Genomic DNA, 18,528 nt, shown 5'->3' with positions numbered 1-18,528 from the left:
TTGGTGTTTTTTTTTGCCCCCAATTGACCTTTCCCCAGCCTCCCCTACCCCCCTGACGCTTGTTATTGTTTGTTTATTGGTTTTTGTTCTTTGCTTTAGTCTAACTCAAGGGTAGCCAATATTTGTATTGTTTTATTTTTGTCTTATCTCCCTTTTACTGATACTTGTTCAAATATTTGAGGAAGAGAGATGGGGAGACGGAGAGAGAGAGAAACATCAGAGTCAGGGAGAAACATCCATCGGCTGACTTCTGCACACAAGGTAACTGGAAATGGAACCCATATACTGATATGTGCCTTGACTGGGTATTGAATACTCGACCCTTTGGTACACAGCATGATGCTCCAACCAACTGAGCCATAGTGGCCAAGGCATTCTGTGGTTTTTAAACAAAAATTTCTAGTGTTTTTTAAGAACAGGCCACTTTGGTCAGTGATAGCACAAGCACAGGGGCTGCTGGAGGTAATTCTGACCCTTCTTTTTTACCGTACGTATTTTCAAATATGTTTGTTCACCCAGTCTTTTCTAGGCATTCTTTCTGTACACTTCTTTATTTGTGTCTGTTATATTGTTTGTCTTCATGGTACTCTTACTCCCATTTTTTATGCGGTTTTTGTTTCTGAGTAGCTGTCTGCTTACACTGGGGTCAGGGGAGATGCTCATATCTCTAATTCTGCATTCTTTCGGAAGTCACTCATGTAGGTCTTTTTTTTCTTTTAAATGTATTTGTATTGATTGCAGAGAGGAAGGGAGAGTGGAAACATCAATGATGAGAGAGAATCATTGATCGGCTGCCTCCTGCACGCCACCTACTGGGGATGAAGCCTGCAACACAGGCACATGCCCCTGGCCGCAAGTGAACCTAGGACCCTTCAGTCCACAGGCAAATGCTCTATCCACTGAGCCAAGCCAGCAAGTGCTTACATAGGTCGTTTGTCTGTGATCTCATTTGTTTTTTGTTGTTCTACCACAGTGTTGATCATCAACTTTTTTGTTTTTCTTTGAAGATTTGCATCATTTATCCCATGGAATGGCTCAAGTGGGATTTAAGAGGAAGAATCATTTGTGCATCACAGAAGAAACATGACTTTATTTTTTTTTAATGTATTTTATTGATTTTTTATAGAGAGGAAGGGAGAAGGATAGGGAGTTAGAAACATCGAGTAGGGAGAAACATCGATCAGCTGCCTGCTGTATACGCCCTTCTGGGAGTGAACCCAAAACTAAGGTACATGCCCTTGACCAGAATCAAACCTGGGACCCTTCACTCCGCAGGCTGACGCTCTGTCACTGAGCCAAACTGGTTAGGGTGAAACAGGACTTTATTAATAACACAGTGGACCCACTGGCGAACTTGCCTTGCAGAAGGGTCATTGGGGAGGAATTCTCGGCTGACCTTTGTTACATTCATTGCTAGAAACCCAGTGTTTTCTTTTTTTTTTTTTAATATATTTTATTGATATTTTACAGAGAGGAAGGGAGACGGACAGAGAGCTAGAAGCATCGATGAGAGAGAAACATTGATCAGCTGCCTCCTGCACACCTCCCACTGGGGTCCTGCCCGCAACCAAGGCACATGCCCTTGACCAGAATTGAACCCGGAACCTTCAGTCCGAAGGCCGACGCTCTACCTACTGAGCCACACTGGTCAGGGCAACCCACTGCTTTTTCAAAGTTGCCCATGCCTCACCCATTTATGCCTGTTTTGTGGTTATTGTTGATATTTTGCCAACTACTCAGTCCTAATAGTGATCATTTCTACTCGGATTCCCAGCGCATGGATAATCTTAACCTCTCTGATTTTGTACCTCTGCCTCTTTCACACGTCTCTCTTTACTGCACTCCAACTTTGATCCATGGCTGCAGCACGTTGGAGTGCACACATTATGATATTGACGTTGAACATCATGTGCACTAATACAATTAATTTTTATGACTTTCAGCCGCTTTAAATTATTCTACCCAGACTCACATGACCAGCATGTAAGGTCCTAAAGCAGGGGTGGGCAAACTTTTTGACTCGAGGGCCACAATGGGTTCTTAAACTGGACCGGAGGGCCGGAACAAAAGCATGGATGGAGTGTTTGTGTGAACTAATATAAATTCAAAGTAAACATCATTACATAAAAGGGTACGGTCTTTTTTTTTTTTATTTCAATAGTTTTATTCATTTCAAACATTTTAACAAGATGAATGTAAACACTAATTATTATAATTTGAAACTTCAAAAAATGGAGGAATCTTAGCACAATAACATACCTTGTATTGAAGATGGCAAAGGCAAAATAAAATTGCCTAACAAAGGAAAGGTACAAAAGCCTTTCAAATTAAACTTAAATATAATAAAATAATTTAAAACTAAAACAAATAGAAAAGAACAAAATGTGTAAACAGTAAATTAAACATTTTCTTTAGTGCAACTTCCAAATTATGCCCGGGACGTAGATGTAGATGGCAATGTAGACTGGGTTGAAAGGTTTTTGGTCTTTAAAACATCAACTTCATTGGGAACAGTGTTGTTGGTCTCCTTTTTTAGCTAATGCATCAAAGTCTGGAGTTAGTTTTGTTGTGGCTATTCTCAGGATAGATCTGAGGTGTTCGTCAGTGAAGCTGGATGTGAGAGGCTTTGTTGATGTTCATGACGCTAAATGTCTGTTCACAAACATAGGTTGACCCAAACAGCACCAGTATCTTCTGTGCCATCCTCTGGATGTTTGGAAAAGTGGCTTCATTAAGTGAAGCATAAAAGTCTCTTAGTTCAAGCGAGCTGAATTTCTCCTTTAGGACAAAGTCAGACCGAAGATCGATGAGTTCCAGTTGCACCTCTTCTGGTGCTGTTTCAGGGTTTTGTGACAAAGGACAGGCCACCAGTTGAAGTGACTGGTCAATTTTTTCAACATCAGAAAACCGACGATAGAATTCTGCATGCAGGTCATCCAGTGATTTGCTGTATTTCATCACGTTTTGTAATAAAATCTTTAGTTCATCACATTTCTATACAATCTTTTTGTTCAACCCACTGAATTAGGGTTCGTTCACACTAGCCGTGCTGCCATTGCAGTGTGGTGCAGTCCTGCAATGCAGCGCAGCTAGGGTTAATGCAGGGTATGTAGGTTTCCATCATGTTTGCGTTGATGCTAATGTGCAGTGGTGCATGTTAACACAAATGCCCTGTAGCACGCATTTTTACAGCTGAAAGTCTTTGTTGTTTTATTAACAAGTCATTGTGATATACAGAATGTGGGAACAGGAAAAAATTGTGTTTGAGTAGAGCTCTTAATCTTACCTCAGAAAGGCTCTGATACTGTGTTCCCCAGGGGCGTGTCTTCCTACATCACCACAATAACGTGTCTACACATCCCCAGGGTGATGTCAGGAGACGCGTCTGTGGGCATTACAAGGAGCCTCTGGAAGATTGAGAGGTTGTTCCTTCTACTGAATGTGCGGATATAAATCCGCCCACTCAGAAGAAGGAGCTGCGGCCCTGTTTCCCTTCGTTGCCATGTTAACACTGCTGCTGGTGAAGGAGTGGAGGGGAGAGCAAGAGAACCCTCCGCTCTTTCGGCTCCGTGGGCCGGATAGACCAGCCGAACGGGCTGGATCCGGCCTGCGGGCCGTAGTTTGCCCACAGCTGTCCTAAAGGATGCCATATGTGCAGGAACAATGAGGAGAGTCTTCCTGTCTTCTTTGTGTCCCATCCTGCGCTTCTGTCCCTCTCTTGGTTTGCTTTTCATCATTGACTGGCTTTTGGGACCACGATATATATAACAGCAATTTCCTCAGAGTTTACCTCACACCTTCTTAAAATCTTTCTATGACATCAGGTCTAGTCATGAAAGATAAATATTTGTGATGAAGATACTCTGTTTTCATAGGATCAATGTGTACTTCACCAGTGTTTCCTTTTGTTCAGGTTGCTGCTGTGGAGCAGAGAATGTGGAGGCAGCGACTGAACAGAACATTTTTTTAAGAGTGTCACAGGCAAGGAATCCCAAGTTGGCCTCGTCTTCCCAGAAGAGCCACCCCTGTGAGAGTTGTGGGCTAGTCTTGGGAAATATTTTTCACGTGATGGAGGGGCCGGGAACACAACAGGGACATATACTGTTGAGGTGTGGGGCATGTGCAAAACAGTTTTACTTAACTATAAAATTTCACCAACACCATGTGAGAGAGAAGACTTTCATTAGAGGTTTGGATAGAATCTCCCTTGCAAACACCTGCAATTTCAATGTGTCCCAGAATCGTTTCACATGTGAGGAGGTTGGGCAGGGTTACCTTACCAGGTCAGGACATCTCCACCTAAAGGCTACTCAGACCATTGACAGTCCAAATGCTATTTCCACACGTGGGATGACATTTCAAAGGACAAACAATGATTACACCAGAAAAGAATGTAAGAAAGACATTATTTGCACCCACACGTTTATTCAGGAAAAGGATGTCAGTGTTGGAAATCAATGTTTTGTGTGCTCTGAATGTGGGAAATATTTTACCAAATTTTCTAGCTTTCGTTATCTACAGCTAGATCACACTGGAGAAAGGCCTTATGAGTGCAGTGAATATGGGAAAGGTTTTAGCAGTATTAACAGCCTAGGTGAATATGAAGCTTTGCACACTGAAGAAAGGCCTTATGAGCGCAGTGAATGTGGAAAATTCTTTACCAATAGCACTGCCCTCTATTATGATCAGAGAGTGCTCACAGGAGAAAGGCCTTATGAGTACAATGAGTGTGGGAAATCTTTTACCAGTAGCAGTAACTTTCATTGTCTTCAGAGCATTCACACTGGAGAAAAGCCTTATTTATGTAGTGAACTGGGGAAACCTTATACCTGTAGCACTAAACTTTGTCATCATCAGACAGTGCACACTGGAGAAAGGCCTTATCACTGCAGTGAATGTGGGAAATCTTTTACCACTAGCAATAAACTTTATCATCATCACAGAGTTCATACAGGAGAAAAGCCTAATAAATGCAGTAAATGTGGGAAATCTTTTACCACTAAGTTCCACCTTCACAGTCATCAGAGAGTTCACACAGGAGAAAAGCCGTATAAATGTAGTGAATGTGGGAAATCTTTTACCACTAATACCAACCTTCGTACTCATCAGAGAGTTCATACAGGGGAAAAGCCTTTTAAATGCACTGAATGTGAGAAATCTTTTACCACCAAGACCAATCTTCATATTCATCATAGAGTTCACACAGGAGAAAAGCCGTATAAATGCAGTGAATGTGGGAAATCTTTTACCACTAAGTTCCACCTTCACAGTCATCAGAGAGTTCACACAGGAGAAAAGCCTTATAAATGCAGTGAATGTGGGAAATCTTTTACCACCAAGACCAACCTTCGCTGTCATCAGAGAGTTCATACAGGGGAAAAGCCTTTTAAATGCACTGAATGTGGGAAATCTTTTACCACCAAGACGATTCTTGGAATTCATCAGAGAGTTCACACAGGAGAAAAGCCGTATAAATGTAGTGAATGTGCTAAGTCTTTTACCACTAAGTTCCACCTTCACAGTCATCAGAGAGTTCACACAGGAGAAAAGCCGTATAAATGCAGTGAATGTGGGAAACCTTTTACCAGTAAGTTCCACCTTCACAGTCATCAGAGAGTTCACACAGGAGAAAAGCCGTATAAATGTAGTGAATGTGGGAAATCTTTTACCACTAATACCAACCTTCGTACTCACCAGAGAGTTCATACAGGAGAAAAGCCTTTTAAATGCAGTGAATGTGGCAAATCTTTTACCACCAAGACCAATCTTCGTATTCATCAGAGAGTTCACACAGGAGAAAAGCCATATGAATGCAGTGAATGTGCTAAGTCTTTTACCACTAAGTTCCACCTTCACAGTCATCAGAGAGTTCACACTGGAGAAAAGCCCTATAAATGCAGTGTATGTGGGAAATCTTTTACCACTAAATTCCACCTTCACAATCATCAGAGAGTTCACACTGGAGAAAAGCCTTATAAATGCAGTGAATGTGGGAAATGTTTTACCTGGAGCATTGACCTTCATCGTCATCAAAGTGTTCACACAGGAGAAAAGACTTATCAAAGCAGTGAATGTGGGAAAAGTTTCATACATACTGATTCTCTCCAAAATCATCAGACAGTTCATACAGAAGAAAAGCTTTATAAATGCCATGAATGTGGAAAATCGTTTGCATGTCGTAATGGTCTGCAATATCATCTAAGAGTTCATACAGGAGAAAAGCCTTATAAATGCAGTGACTGTGGGAAATTTTATACCAGTAACACCAACCTTCGCCTTCATCAGAGAGTTCATACAGGAGAAAATGCTTATAAATGCATTTAACGTTGAAATTCTTTTACAACTAACTCTCACCTTCATCGTCATCAGGGAGTTCACACAGGAGAAAGTCGTTATTAGTGTAATTAATGTGAGATATCTCTGCCTAATTCGTAAATTCGCTCTGCAGAAAAGAGTCTGAATATGAAAAATTTCTTAGATGTGTTGAAAATGTAGTTTCTTAGTTAGGTCTTAACAATTGTATAAGAAAATATATGAAGTCTCATTACGTTGAATTTTACCTCATATTTTAATCACCTACATTATGTAACGTACCCGCAACTATTTTTACTGTTGTTTTCTTGTTTGTATGTTGTAACTGTATGTATCTCTGTTGGACTTTTTAACATACAGAGCTGTCTTGCCAGGTCTATGTCACTGCATATTTCTGTTGCTGATGGTATTTCACCTGAACCACTTATAAGACCCCTACAGATGGCCTCAATCACCATCCTTATGGGCCCAGGGAAGCTAACTCTGTTGTCTAATTTGTTGAAGAAATTAGGAATACCTGGGCCCTCAGTGTTACTTGTGTCTCTGTCGTGAGTTGCCATGTAGAACTGATTACTATTGACCCCAGTCAACATAATCTTGCAGAGGGCCTGCCATTTTCAGGGACAAGCTTTCCCTAGATGCCATTGATGAATTTATTGAGTGTCTAAGTGACCAGTGAAAAAACTCCCAGTGTCACGGCTCTTTCCTTGCAAAATAATGAAGCCTTTTCCATAAGACTTCTTTAATGTTGGGTGTTCGATTGACTCTGTGGCTTAGTTTATAAGGAGATATGTGCTCTCCAAGCATGATGATGTGAAAAACTTATATGAGGTCTCAAACATTTTTGCCCTTGGGGGAAGACTATGGTGCAGAAATTGGCTCAGCAGTTTTTGCCAAATTTACATCGCTGCCCATAATTTCCCAGGAAACACTGTAGAGTCTCTTGTCCTCATGTGAACAGGGATGCATTGTGACACAGAGACCACTCCAAAGAAGGTGTAGCTGTGACAACCTCAAGTATGTTTTCTAGCAGCTTGAATTTTTTTCTTGTTTTCAAGGAATGCTGAGACATTTGAAGGGAACCTCCTGTCCAGGTCTTGCAGAGGTCCAAGTGCCATAATGCCTACTATTGCATGGGTGATAGACACTGGTTTTAGGACCATTGCAGTAAGGGGAAACTGTTTCACTGCAGAAACACTGATTTAATTCCTGTTGGACCAGATTGCAGCCCAGTAGATGGAATGGTCTTCATCTCAACCTGCACCAAGAAATTTTTTTGAGGAAAAGACTACAGGAACCATGTGTACACAGATCTGAGGGACATCTGGGTATGGTTATCTTCTGTGGAGCAGTCATTGTCCTGGATTATAATCAAGAAGTTTTGTGTCTTCCTGTAGCTTCTCAGATATTCCCATCAAAGCCATTGGTGCTCTGGAAGCAAAACTAAGAGGAAAACAAAGGGTGTCTTGAATCCAGGGATGTGACTTTTGTGACCCAGCCAGCATTCTTGTTTGTTTGGGTCCGTGGTCAGCAAACTGCGGCTCGCAGCCACATTCGGCGCTTTGGCCCCTTGAGTGTGGCTCTTCTATAAAATACCACGTGCAGGCGTGCACGTACAGTGCGATTGAAACTTCGTGGCGCATGCGCTGAAGTCGGTTTTCGGCCTGGGCGAGTCTATTTTGAAGAAGTACTGTTGATATTTGGCTCTGTTGACTAATGAGTTTGCCGACCACTGGTTTGTGTGAAAGTACTTCATTGTTTGTTACATTTTCTGTCAGTGAAATGAGACTTGCCCAGAGGGCATAAGGATGTGGATTGAATATAGAGTTGAAAAACCTGTTGCTACAAAATAGGTGAATGGACATTTCTTTTATCTTGAGCCATTTTATAACAGCTGTAATGAGTAAATCTTATGTGTTAAATATACTGTTTTATAAATCTTGACGTGTGCATGAAACTGAAACCATCATTCTACTCATAATACTGATCATATCTATGACTGTGTAGTTGCTTCATGACCTCGTTTAATCTGTCCCTGTTCTTCACAGCTTTTCTAGTAACCAGGAATTTATATTTCATTTTAATAGCGATCTTAGCTTTTTCTAAGTATTTTTCTGCTTTAATTTATATTTCATAAATTCTTGGACATTTATTAAAGATATATTAGTAATTCATCTTTTTTATTTTTTTGATATTCTTTTTGTTGTTGTTGTTAATCTTCACCCGAGGATATTTCTGCATTGTTTTTTTTGGAGAGTGGAAGAGAGAGGGAAAGTCGAGAGAAACATCAATGTGAGAGAAACACATTGATTGGTTGCCTCCTGCATGAGCCTTGACCAGGGACTGGGCTGGGAAGGAGTCTTGAACCAAGGTACCTGCCTTTGACTGGAATCCAATCTGGACCCTTTGGTCTGAAGGCCTATGCTCCTTCGAGAGATAAACCGACAAGTGTTCTGGTAGATTTTCTTGTCTTTGAATATATCACCATCATGTGTCCATTTTAATAAATATTTGGTTATTTCTAATAAAGCTGGTACAAACATTTTTATATAATTCTTTTCATGAATAGTAGAGGCCCAGTGCACAAAAATTTGTGCACTGGGGGGGGGGGAAGAGTGTGGTCCCTCAGCCTGGCCTGCGCCCATTCACAGTCCAGGACCCCTTGGGGGGTGTCCACCTGTCGACTTAGGCCCACTCCCCGGGGGATCCTGCCTAAGCTTGCAGTCAGACATCCTTCTGGCAGCCAGGAGTCCTCGGGGGATGTCCAACTAAAGGATTCATCCCCCAAGGGATCAGGTCTAAACTGTTAGTTGGACATTTTTAGTGCTGCCACGGAGGTGGGAGAGGCTCCTGCCACCACCACTGTGCTGGCCAGCTATGAGCCAGCTTCTGCTAAGTGGCACTCCCCGTATGGAAGTGCACTGACCACCAGGGGGCAGCTCCTGCATTGAGCATCTGCCCCTGGGTGGCCAGTGAGCATCATAGCAACCGGTCATTCTGTCGTTCAGTCAATGTGCATATTAGTGTTTTATTATTATTATATAGGATGTTCCTTTCCCCCCCCTTTTGTCCTCTCTACCCAGCTCTTGCCCCCCACTTCTCTCTGGCCTTCACCATACTGTTGTGTGTCCATGGGTTGTGCATATATTTTCTTTGGCTAATCCCTTCTTTAAATTCACTTCTTTAAATTTTTATTTTCAGATAAGTGCTTATAACTGCACTATTACATATTTTCTATTATATCATTTAGAATTAAGATATTTTTTAATTGAACCCTTGTAAATTTTAGCACACTTTAATAAATTATGCTAGAAGCAATTCGGAGATTTTTTCATGTAATGCATACACATTTCAAATAATATTTTATTGATTTTTAATATTTTAAGTTGAAATAATCTCATACGTGTAAAAAAACTATAAAATACTACAGCATATTATATGTACCCTTCACCCAATTTCCTAAGTGTTAATGATTTAAACATAACCATTATACAACTACCAAAAATTGGAATATATTTTTCTTATAATTTCTTTAATGTTATTTAATCCGTTTTTGTTAATCTTCACCCAAGTATATTTTTCCATTGTATTATAGAAAGAGTGAAGGGAAAGGGAGAGACACATTGATTGGTTGCCTCCTGCACATGCTTTGATAGGGACTGAGGATCAAGCCAGCAACTGAGGTACATGCCCTTAACTGGAATCGAACCTGGGACCCTTCAGTCCATGGGCTAGTGCTCTCTTAACTGAGAAAAACAGGCTGCAGCTTAATTCATTTACTTTTAATCTATATGTGTCTTTATATTTAAAGTGGGTTTTGTTTTTGATTCACCCTCATAATCTGTCTTTTAATTGGTGCATTTATGCCACTGACTTTCAGAGTGCTTCTGGGTGTTCTGGGGACAGGCTGCCTCACCACCCAGGGTCTTAAGAGCATTTTTTCTTTTTCTTTTACAAATGAACAGTGAGGAGTCACGCACTTTTTTTTTTTTTAACATGAGACACAAATAAAGATTCTCTTCAGCTACAGGCTGAGGGGAGAATGGCTTCCAGGGAGCAGCCTCGAGGCAGTCACGGCCCCCACCAACTGGGACGGAGGAAAGGGACACTGCAAAACAGCCTCGTCTGAGCTCAGACGGATGCCTGCTCCGGGGGCTGCCCTGGATGTTCCCTGTGCCTACAGCCCGAAAGCGGGCTGAGCCCTCGAGGGAACCATCTGCCCCAAGCCTTCCGTCTTTTCAGGGCTAAAGGCTCACTCTTCCTATAGACCAAGAGTAGCCGCCGCTTAAAATCTAAGGGGTGACCCCAGAACTAAACCTCGTCTGTGCCATGAACGTGAGGCCTGGCTGCCCAGGGGGTGGACATGACTTTAACAGCCAAGATGAGGGGAAGGGAATAAACTACGTGCAGCTACATCTGAAGTACTATTTACATTTGAAAACTGGGCCGAGAAGCTTGGAACAGCGTCGTGGCTGGGCGACCTGCCCTTTTCCTTCACTTGCCTGAAGCCTCAATTCCTCTACCTCGCGTTCCTCTCCCGCAGCCCACATCCTGAGGCGAACACCCGCCTCAGCACTGGTCTGTCCGGATGTAGCGCCGCCAGGCTCTGAGCGCCTTGCGCTTAGCCACTCCCCGTGCCTTTCCATACAGAAAATGGCGCCTCCCACCTTGGGCTTAAGCCTCAAAGTGAAGAGCTGGCGGCTCATGCTGTCCCGTCCTGCCTGCAGTATGCAAATTGGCTGCCATCTTTGTTGGCGGTTAATTTGCATATTGTGCTGATCAGCCCATGGGAGGCGTAGCGAAGGTACGGTCAATTACCATGTTTGTCTATTATTAGATAGGCTAAGTGTTATTTACGTTTGTCAGTCAGACATCTTCCCAGGGCTTTGTGGTGCAAAAGGGCACAGTCTGGGCTGAAGGATGCCCCCTGTGTGCAGGAATGTCGTGGACCAGGCCTGTAGTTTAAAGATATTCTGTAATTTTGTGTTTCTACCTCACTGTTCTTTAATTGTATTTTTTGTAAGAATTTATGGTGAGCCTTTTCTCAAAAGTCTTAAGTGCTGTTTTTTTGTATTAGAATAATACGTGTTAAATATTTTTATTTTTATTTTTTTTATTTTTTTTTAAATATATTTTATTGATTTTTTACAGAGAGGAAGAGAGAGAGATAGAGAGTCAGAAACATCGATGAGAGAGAAACATCGACCAGCCGCCTCCTGCACATCCCCCACCGGGGATGTGCCCGCAACCCAGGTACATGCCCTTGACCGGAATTGAACCTGGGACCCTTCAGTCCACAGGCCGACGCTCTATCCACTGAGCCAAACCAGTTTCGGCAATATTTTTAAATAAATATTTTAATTGATTTAAAAAATATTTTCATTGATTTCATAGAACAAGGGGGAGGGAGCGAGAGATAGGAACATGATTGTTGAGAACACAGCTGTCATGGCTCAGTGGTTCCATATGGACCCATGAATGAGGAGGTCATGGTTCCATTCACAGTCAGGGAGGATGCCTGTGCCCTGGCTTCATCCCCAGTGTGGGGCACGCAGGAGGCAGCTGATCAATGATTCTCTCTCGGCATTGATTTTTCTCAGTCTTGGTCTCTTTGCAACTCCACCCTCTCCCTGCAGACACATCTCCAGGCAGGCACTTCTCACTCCCCTGATGCCCACAAGCACCTTGTCTTTGGGTGCATTTTAGTAAGAAATGGGACCTACAAAAAGCCACTGACTCTGCTGCAGGGCAGCAGGTCCTGTGGGCACTCAGGTCTCATTGTGGTGGGCCCACCTGGGAATATCCAGCAGACTCCCTAGAGCTCCCTGAGTCTCAGGTGGCCGAATGTGACATGCAGATGATTGATGGCCCCTACTCTGGCCTTCCCAGATCAATAACGTAACAAGGTGAGTACTTGTTACCAGGGTTCCAGGGTTAGATTTTTGAGCATTTTCTCTTGTAATTCTCACAACAACCCTGGACAAGTAAGAACTCATATCAAATTGCTGAGAAACATCAGTATTTGAGAAATGAAGTTAGCTCCCAAAGTTTACACCACAGATAAGTGTTATTTTCACGGGGCTGGATTTTTAACCATTATTTTCTCCAGCATCAGACACACTGTCTACCACTGATGTGCAGCCCTCACTGGAGCAGGTACAGTCTGAGGTCCAGGGTGGCTCAGCTGCAGCTCCTGTTTCCATGGTTGCAATTAATCCGTTTCCTCCCATTCCCTTTACATCTCAGAGCACTTACCCTTGGCCTCCCGGTGTTCAGGGGAACGCCATCATTTCTCAGCTGCAGTGGTTTCTCCAGGGGAACCTGCTTTCAAAGTGAGCTGCTGTTTGTCTGCCTCCCCTTTGATCCCAGCACAGAGTTTGACCCACATGAGATCGGGGTAATTTGGGCTGGTCTCTGTACCTTCACCCACATGTTGGGTGTCATGCTGTGACCCCATCCACTGCGATGAATTTCTTGCCTCAGTTTGACCGTTCAAAGATGCTCCTATGTGGCACTGACATTTACCCTGCAGGAGTGGATACAATTGGACATGAATTTTAGGACCTAAAATGAATTTGGAAGTGGTGCTGCAGTCCTACATGAACTTGGTCTCATTGGACGGGTGCTCACCTGCTATTCATGCATAAGATCCACTGCCCATGTGACTCTGTCCTCAATATTCCTACTGGCTGAATGAGACAATGGCTCTCACCATGTTTTCCCTGCAGCCCGCATCATGTTCTGGACTGAAGTCCTCCTTCCCAGTCTCCTGTGTCTTCACCTGGATCTTTGGGATGGAACAGAGTCCTTTTGAGTACAAGCCCTCATCGCAGTGCACAGCACACTGGGCCACAACTGAGGTCCTTACTGTGGTTTTTCTGACAATCTACCCTAACTGTCCACACAACATTTTCTGACTGTTGGGGAAGGTGGCTTTTCAGATGATTGTGTTTGCCATTTTGAGCAGTTACTGTGTTTTTCTGAGTCATTTCCATGGATGTGGAGGTACACATGTTAATAATTTTTTGGTTGTATTTCCCCTCTTAATCTATATCAATTTAATTACTATGCCATCCAAAGAGCCTAGAAAAGTAGAAGGAAAAATTATGTTGCCTCTACAATACTGTTTTCCTCATTTTGACCTACTAAACTCCTCAGAATAAAGAAATACTGTTCAGCTTTGGCCAGTGATGCAGGCTGTGAAAGAATTCAGAGCTAAAAGAAGACATGAATAGAAGAAGTTTCCTTTACTTTCCAAGAGAAGAATGGGCCAGGTATTGCTAGTCAATACAGGGCAGGGACAAAGGGTGGCTTCTGCTTTTCAGCAGTGCCTATTGTTAAGGGACAAGGAATGGAGGGGCCTGGGGCTGCACTGATGTTGAGTAGATATGAGGGGCTGTCTTTAAAAGTTACAGTTTGTTTCCATTCCTGGAGGCAGTCTGGCAGATGTATAGGGAGGTGTCTTAATGAGTATTTTTCCCAAGCCTATAAAATATGACTAGGGAGCCCTAACCGGTTTGGCTCAGTGGCTAGAGCATCAGTCTGCGGACTAAGGGGTCCTGGGTTCGATTCCGGTCAAGGGCATGTACCTTGGTTGCTGGCACATCCCCAGTGGGAGGCATGCAGGAGGGGGCTAATCAATGTTTCTTTCTCATCGATGTTTCTAACTCTCTATCCCTCTCCCTTCCTCTCTGTGAAAAATCAATAAAATATATTTTTAAAAAAATTTTTTTTAAAAATATGACTAGAGAAAAACTGCCGAAACCGGTTTGGCTCAGTGGATTGAGTGTCGGCCTGTGGACTGAGGGGTCCCGGGTTCGGTTCCGGTCAAGGGCACGTACCTGGGTTGCGGGCACATCCCCAGTAGGAGATGTGCAGGAGGCAGCTGATCGATGTTTCTCTCTCATCGATGTTTCTGACTATCTCTCTTCCTCTCTGTAAAAAAAAATCAATAAAATATATTTTAAAAAAATATGACTAGAGAAAAACTTATGAAGAGTTCAAAAGAAGCTTGTTTGAAGGGGCGGAGGGAAGGAAACTTTCTAATAACTAGAGACTCCTTGGTGCGAATTATCTCTGAGGTGTGACAACAGCAGGGAGGAGGGATAGCAAGAATGTAGCCTTGAAAGTAACATCATGTTCACCAGTTTAAATAGAGGAGTTGTTGAAGTAGAGGAGCCAACAATCTTGGGGTTTAATTAGCAGGTGCTTCTCATAAATTGTGGAAGGCTAAAGCAAAGAAAAAGGAAGACCTTTTTCTTGTCCTTAAAAATACCTCCACCATAATTAGAACCTAAGGCTTTAGTGACCTGAAGAGTGAACACTTCTAGGAAACCAAATAAAGGGACACCAGCAATATGGGGGCATTCTGTTATGGAGGATGTGGACAATCCAGTAGGCAGGATAAACCACTCATTGAGTTTCCTCTTCAACCCACAGGTTCTAACTCCGAAGTAGGGACAAAAATGATGGCATATACTAAACCTAGCATGCTCAGGGAGCCTGGCATGGCATGGTAAATCTTATAAACTCAGAGGCCAAAAGTAACCATATAAGATAGTTTGAAGTTAAAACTTTCTAAGTAAAAATAAGTCACAGGGGTAGTTATATCCTAGCCTTGTTTTTGGCTTTTGTTGTTTTTGTTTTGTTTCATTTTTTGTTTATTTTTGCAAAGGTCAATTTTTACCTTATTGAGCCTGTATATTTTTTTTTGTTTGTTTTTTTTGTGTGTGTGTTTTTGTGACCGTGCAAAAACGTGCTTTATTGTCACAATAAAAATGAGTAAGACGGGGAAAAAGAAAAAGAAAAGATTACCACCCAAGCCTCAGAGCTCTACCAGGCACAGGGGCCCCCAGATCTTTGCCTACTCGACCAGAGGCCTTCTGAAGCAACCAGGAAACACCATGCAGGAGGCAGGGGTCAAGGCATTAAGGAAGGGCACTCCAAGGGGGCGGGCACAGATGCGATGAGAGGAGGTATTGGGGGGGGGGTGTAAAACACCGAACACCGCTGGAGAACTCGAGAGGGCTGCGTCCCCCAGTGTCCACCTTCAGTCATATGAGATTTCCTGAGCGACTTGGCTATACCCCACAGCCAAGGCTGTTCACAGTAGAGGGGTTTATGGGGACCCACAAGAGGATGCGGTGCTCACTGGCTGGGCAGGAGGGCATCCGCAAAGACTTCCTGGAGGAGGCTGGGATTCCAGTGGGTTGGAGCCGCAGAGAGGGGTTGGGAAGGTGCCTTTGGCACGGGCACAGCTTGGGCCAAGAGAATGTATAAGGTAGGAGAGGTGCTGCCTGATTTCCTCTCCTCTGCCCTCTGTCTGGCACAGTGGTTCCTGCGGCAGGGCCTCAGGGTCACACAGTACAACCTGATTGGCTGGGTTGGGGCGACGATGTCCTACCTAGTTCAGTGTCAGGGAGTAGGGCTCTCAGGACTGCCCATGGCAGTGGGCATCAGCTGGTCAGGCCAGTGTTTCACTGTCCACCCTAGGAACCCAGAACCTCCCGAAGGTGTCCCCCCACCCAGCCTGCACCTTCAGCCAGCATCTTCGCTCCCCTCGGTCAGGGCTCCACCTCCTCCAACCCAGACCACCTGGGGTCGCTGACGAGCAGCAGCTCGGAGCCGTCCTGCGGGCGCACGTCGCGCACCGTCTGGGGGTCGTCCAGCCGCCCGGTGAGCGGCAGCAGCAGCAGCGCCTCGTCCGCCAGGTGCACTTTGATGTGGTAGCGCTTCCAGCGCGACAGGCCCCGCCCAAGCCCCTCCATGGCGCCCACTGGGCGCTCCCCGCCAGGTCCCGGCTCGGGCCCCCGCCCCTCGTGCCCAGCGCACCGGCCCGACGTGACGAGCAGCCCGCCCCCGCCCGCCCGGCCACGCCCGCTGTGCCCGAGGGAGGTCCCTTGAGGGCCGGGCGGACCCAGGGCCCCTCGTCCCCACCCGCAGACACCCTTCCCGTCATGTACTGATGTATCAAGCGCCTACCTGTCTATTGTATTTTTGCATCTCGGATAACATATACTTGGATTTTCGGGGAAATTTCCGTGTTACAGACTCCTTAGGGCATAGTCTGCCAGCACAGGAGACCACACAGCCCCAATTATTATTGTCATTGTGTTAAATATTAAGTGTTAATTATTCTATAACATTTAAAAAGAAGTTTGTGTCTATTGTTTTAAAATATATATATTTTATTGCGAGGAACGCAATAAAATATATATAGCGAGGAACGGAGAGGGATAGAGAGTTAGACACATCAATGAGAGAGGACCATCTCAGCTGCCTCCTGCACACCCTCCACTGGGGATATGCCCGCAACCAAGGTACATGCCCTTGACTGGAATCGAACCTGGGACCCTTCGGTTCGCAGGCCGACGCTCTATCCACTGAGCCAAACCGATCAGGGCTTATTTTTACTTTTTATCCAATCCCAGAGATTTCCCTCCTTAACTCTCCCCCCTAATTTATCACCAGTGAATTTAATGTAACCCCCTTATGTCTTCTCCTTTGAGTCTAATGTATAAAAAAGGTGCAAAACTGCCATTCTCCCACCTCAATGCCTGTGTGTGTTTTGATTTTGTTTGTTTGTTTGTTTGTTTGTTTGTTTTGCTTCCTGGCAATGGCCCAGGCATGGGTCAAATAAACTGAGAAAAATTCTCCACAGGTTTGGACATTTCTTACAACAACACTAAAAGCAATAGATTTATGTGATGCAGGAGGAAGTTACATGGAGGGATTTCAGCATTTCCAGGGAAACCACTGACAGAAGACAGGTTTACAAACACAAATTTAGAGCAGATACAGAACCCAGCAAGCTACAGCTTTCCCATTGCTTTCAGAGAACAAGAACAACAACAAAAATGCTCAAATCTCAGGTGACTTTCATTTTATTGTTTGTGTGTGTGTGCATAATCCACAGGGCAGGACTTTCTCTCTTTCTTTCTTTCTTTCTTTCTTTCTTTCTTTCTTTCTTTCTTTCTTTCTTTCTTTTACCTTTCCACACCTTCCCTTCTGAGATTCTGCATTCCATTCCATGCTTCCATGTCCCTGAATTCACTCCATTCAACAGGATTTTTTTTTTTGATAATTAGATTACATGTATGAGTGAGATGAAGTGATACTTCTCATTCTCTGACTGACTTATTTCACTTAGAAGGACGCTCTCCAGGTCCCTACATGCTGTATGAAAGGAGAAGAGAGTCTTCATTTTTACTGCTGCATAGAATTCCATGGTATAAATGTACCATTGTTTTTTATCCAATCATGTACTGATGGGTACTTGGGCAGTTTCCAGATCTTTGCTATTGTAAATTGTGCTGCTATGAACATAGTTGTACATTATTGATGTTCTGTTTGTGAACGGTGATGCTGAGGTGAGCTCGGCGTGCAGGATGAGTTTAGACAAGCAAAGGGCTACCGCTCAGTGAGGCGAGTAGCAAAGCCCCCAAAGCTCTTATGGCTTTTATTTGGGGAGAACAGCAACTAACAATGGAGTCCAGCAAGTGACAATGATTAACAAGCATGCTTATGAGATCATCTGAGCTAAGTTATACATTAAACTATTAATTTCCTATGTTATACAAAGACTCTTTCCACCTGCAGCAGTGCACCCTCCCTTGAACTTTCCATGCCCTCATGGGCTATTTATCACCTCATGGAAAGTTCTGTCTCTAAACAATAAGTCTTTCTTGCAAGACTTTGTTCTGACGTGGCCTGCTTGCAGGCTCCCGCCTTTTCTTGGTAGAACGTGCTCTTCTAGTTAACTTCATTCCACTTGACCAGCTACATACATACTATCTATGTGATTGTTTCAGGTGTCTTAGGATATATTCCTAGGAGTAGAATCACTAAATTAAATGGCAGTTCCATATTAAAATTTTTTAAAAAATATATTTTATTGATTTTTTACAGAGAGGAAGGGAGAGAGAGAGAGTTAGAAACATCGATGAGAGAGAAACATCGATCAGCTGCCTCCTGCACATCTCCCACTGGGGATGTGCCCGCAACGCAGGTACATGCCCTTGACCGGAATCGAACCTGGGACCTTTCAGTCTGCAGGCCAATGCTCTATCCACTGAGCCAAACCGGTTTCGGCTCCATATTAAAATTTTTGCAAAAACTCCAAACTGATTTCCATAATCCGTGTACCAGGGATGTACTAGCGTTCCCATTTTTCCACATCCTCCCCAGCACTTGTCATTTGTTGATTTGCTAATGGCA

The 18,528-nt window shown here is 43.7% G+C and overlaps 1 protein-coding gene across 1 annotated transcript; it reads right to left on the bottom strand.

Moving 5' to 3' along the window:
• Positions 1-15,875: 15,875 nt before the first annotated feature.
• Positions 15,876-16,079, bottom strand: LOC308530682 (ubiquitin domain-containing protein TINCR-like; the record flags this gene model as incomplete). Its single annotated transcript, XM_081107376.1, has 1 exon — positions 15,876-16,079. One exon carries the CDS (start codon positions 16,077-16,079, stop codon positions 15,876-15,878), a length of 204 nt encoding a protein of 67 aa, XP_080963502.1.
• Between the last annotated feature and the right edge of the window lie 2,449 nt (positions 16,080-18,528).

The sequence above is a fragment of the Myotis nattereri genome (assembly GCF_964212035.1).
Source record: "Myotis nattereri genome assembly, chromosome: 15".
Classification (NCBI taxonomy): domain Eukaryota; kingdom Metazoa; phylum Chordata; class Mammalia; order Chiroptera; family Vespertilionidae; genus Myotis; species Myotis nattereri.
Note: the sequence above shows the minus strand (reverse complement) of the source record. Positions and strands in the feature narration are given on the sequence as shown.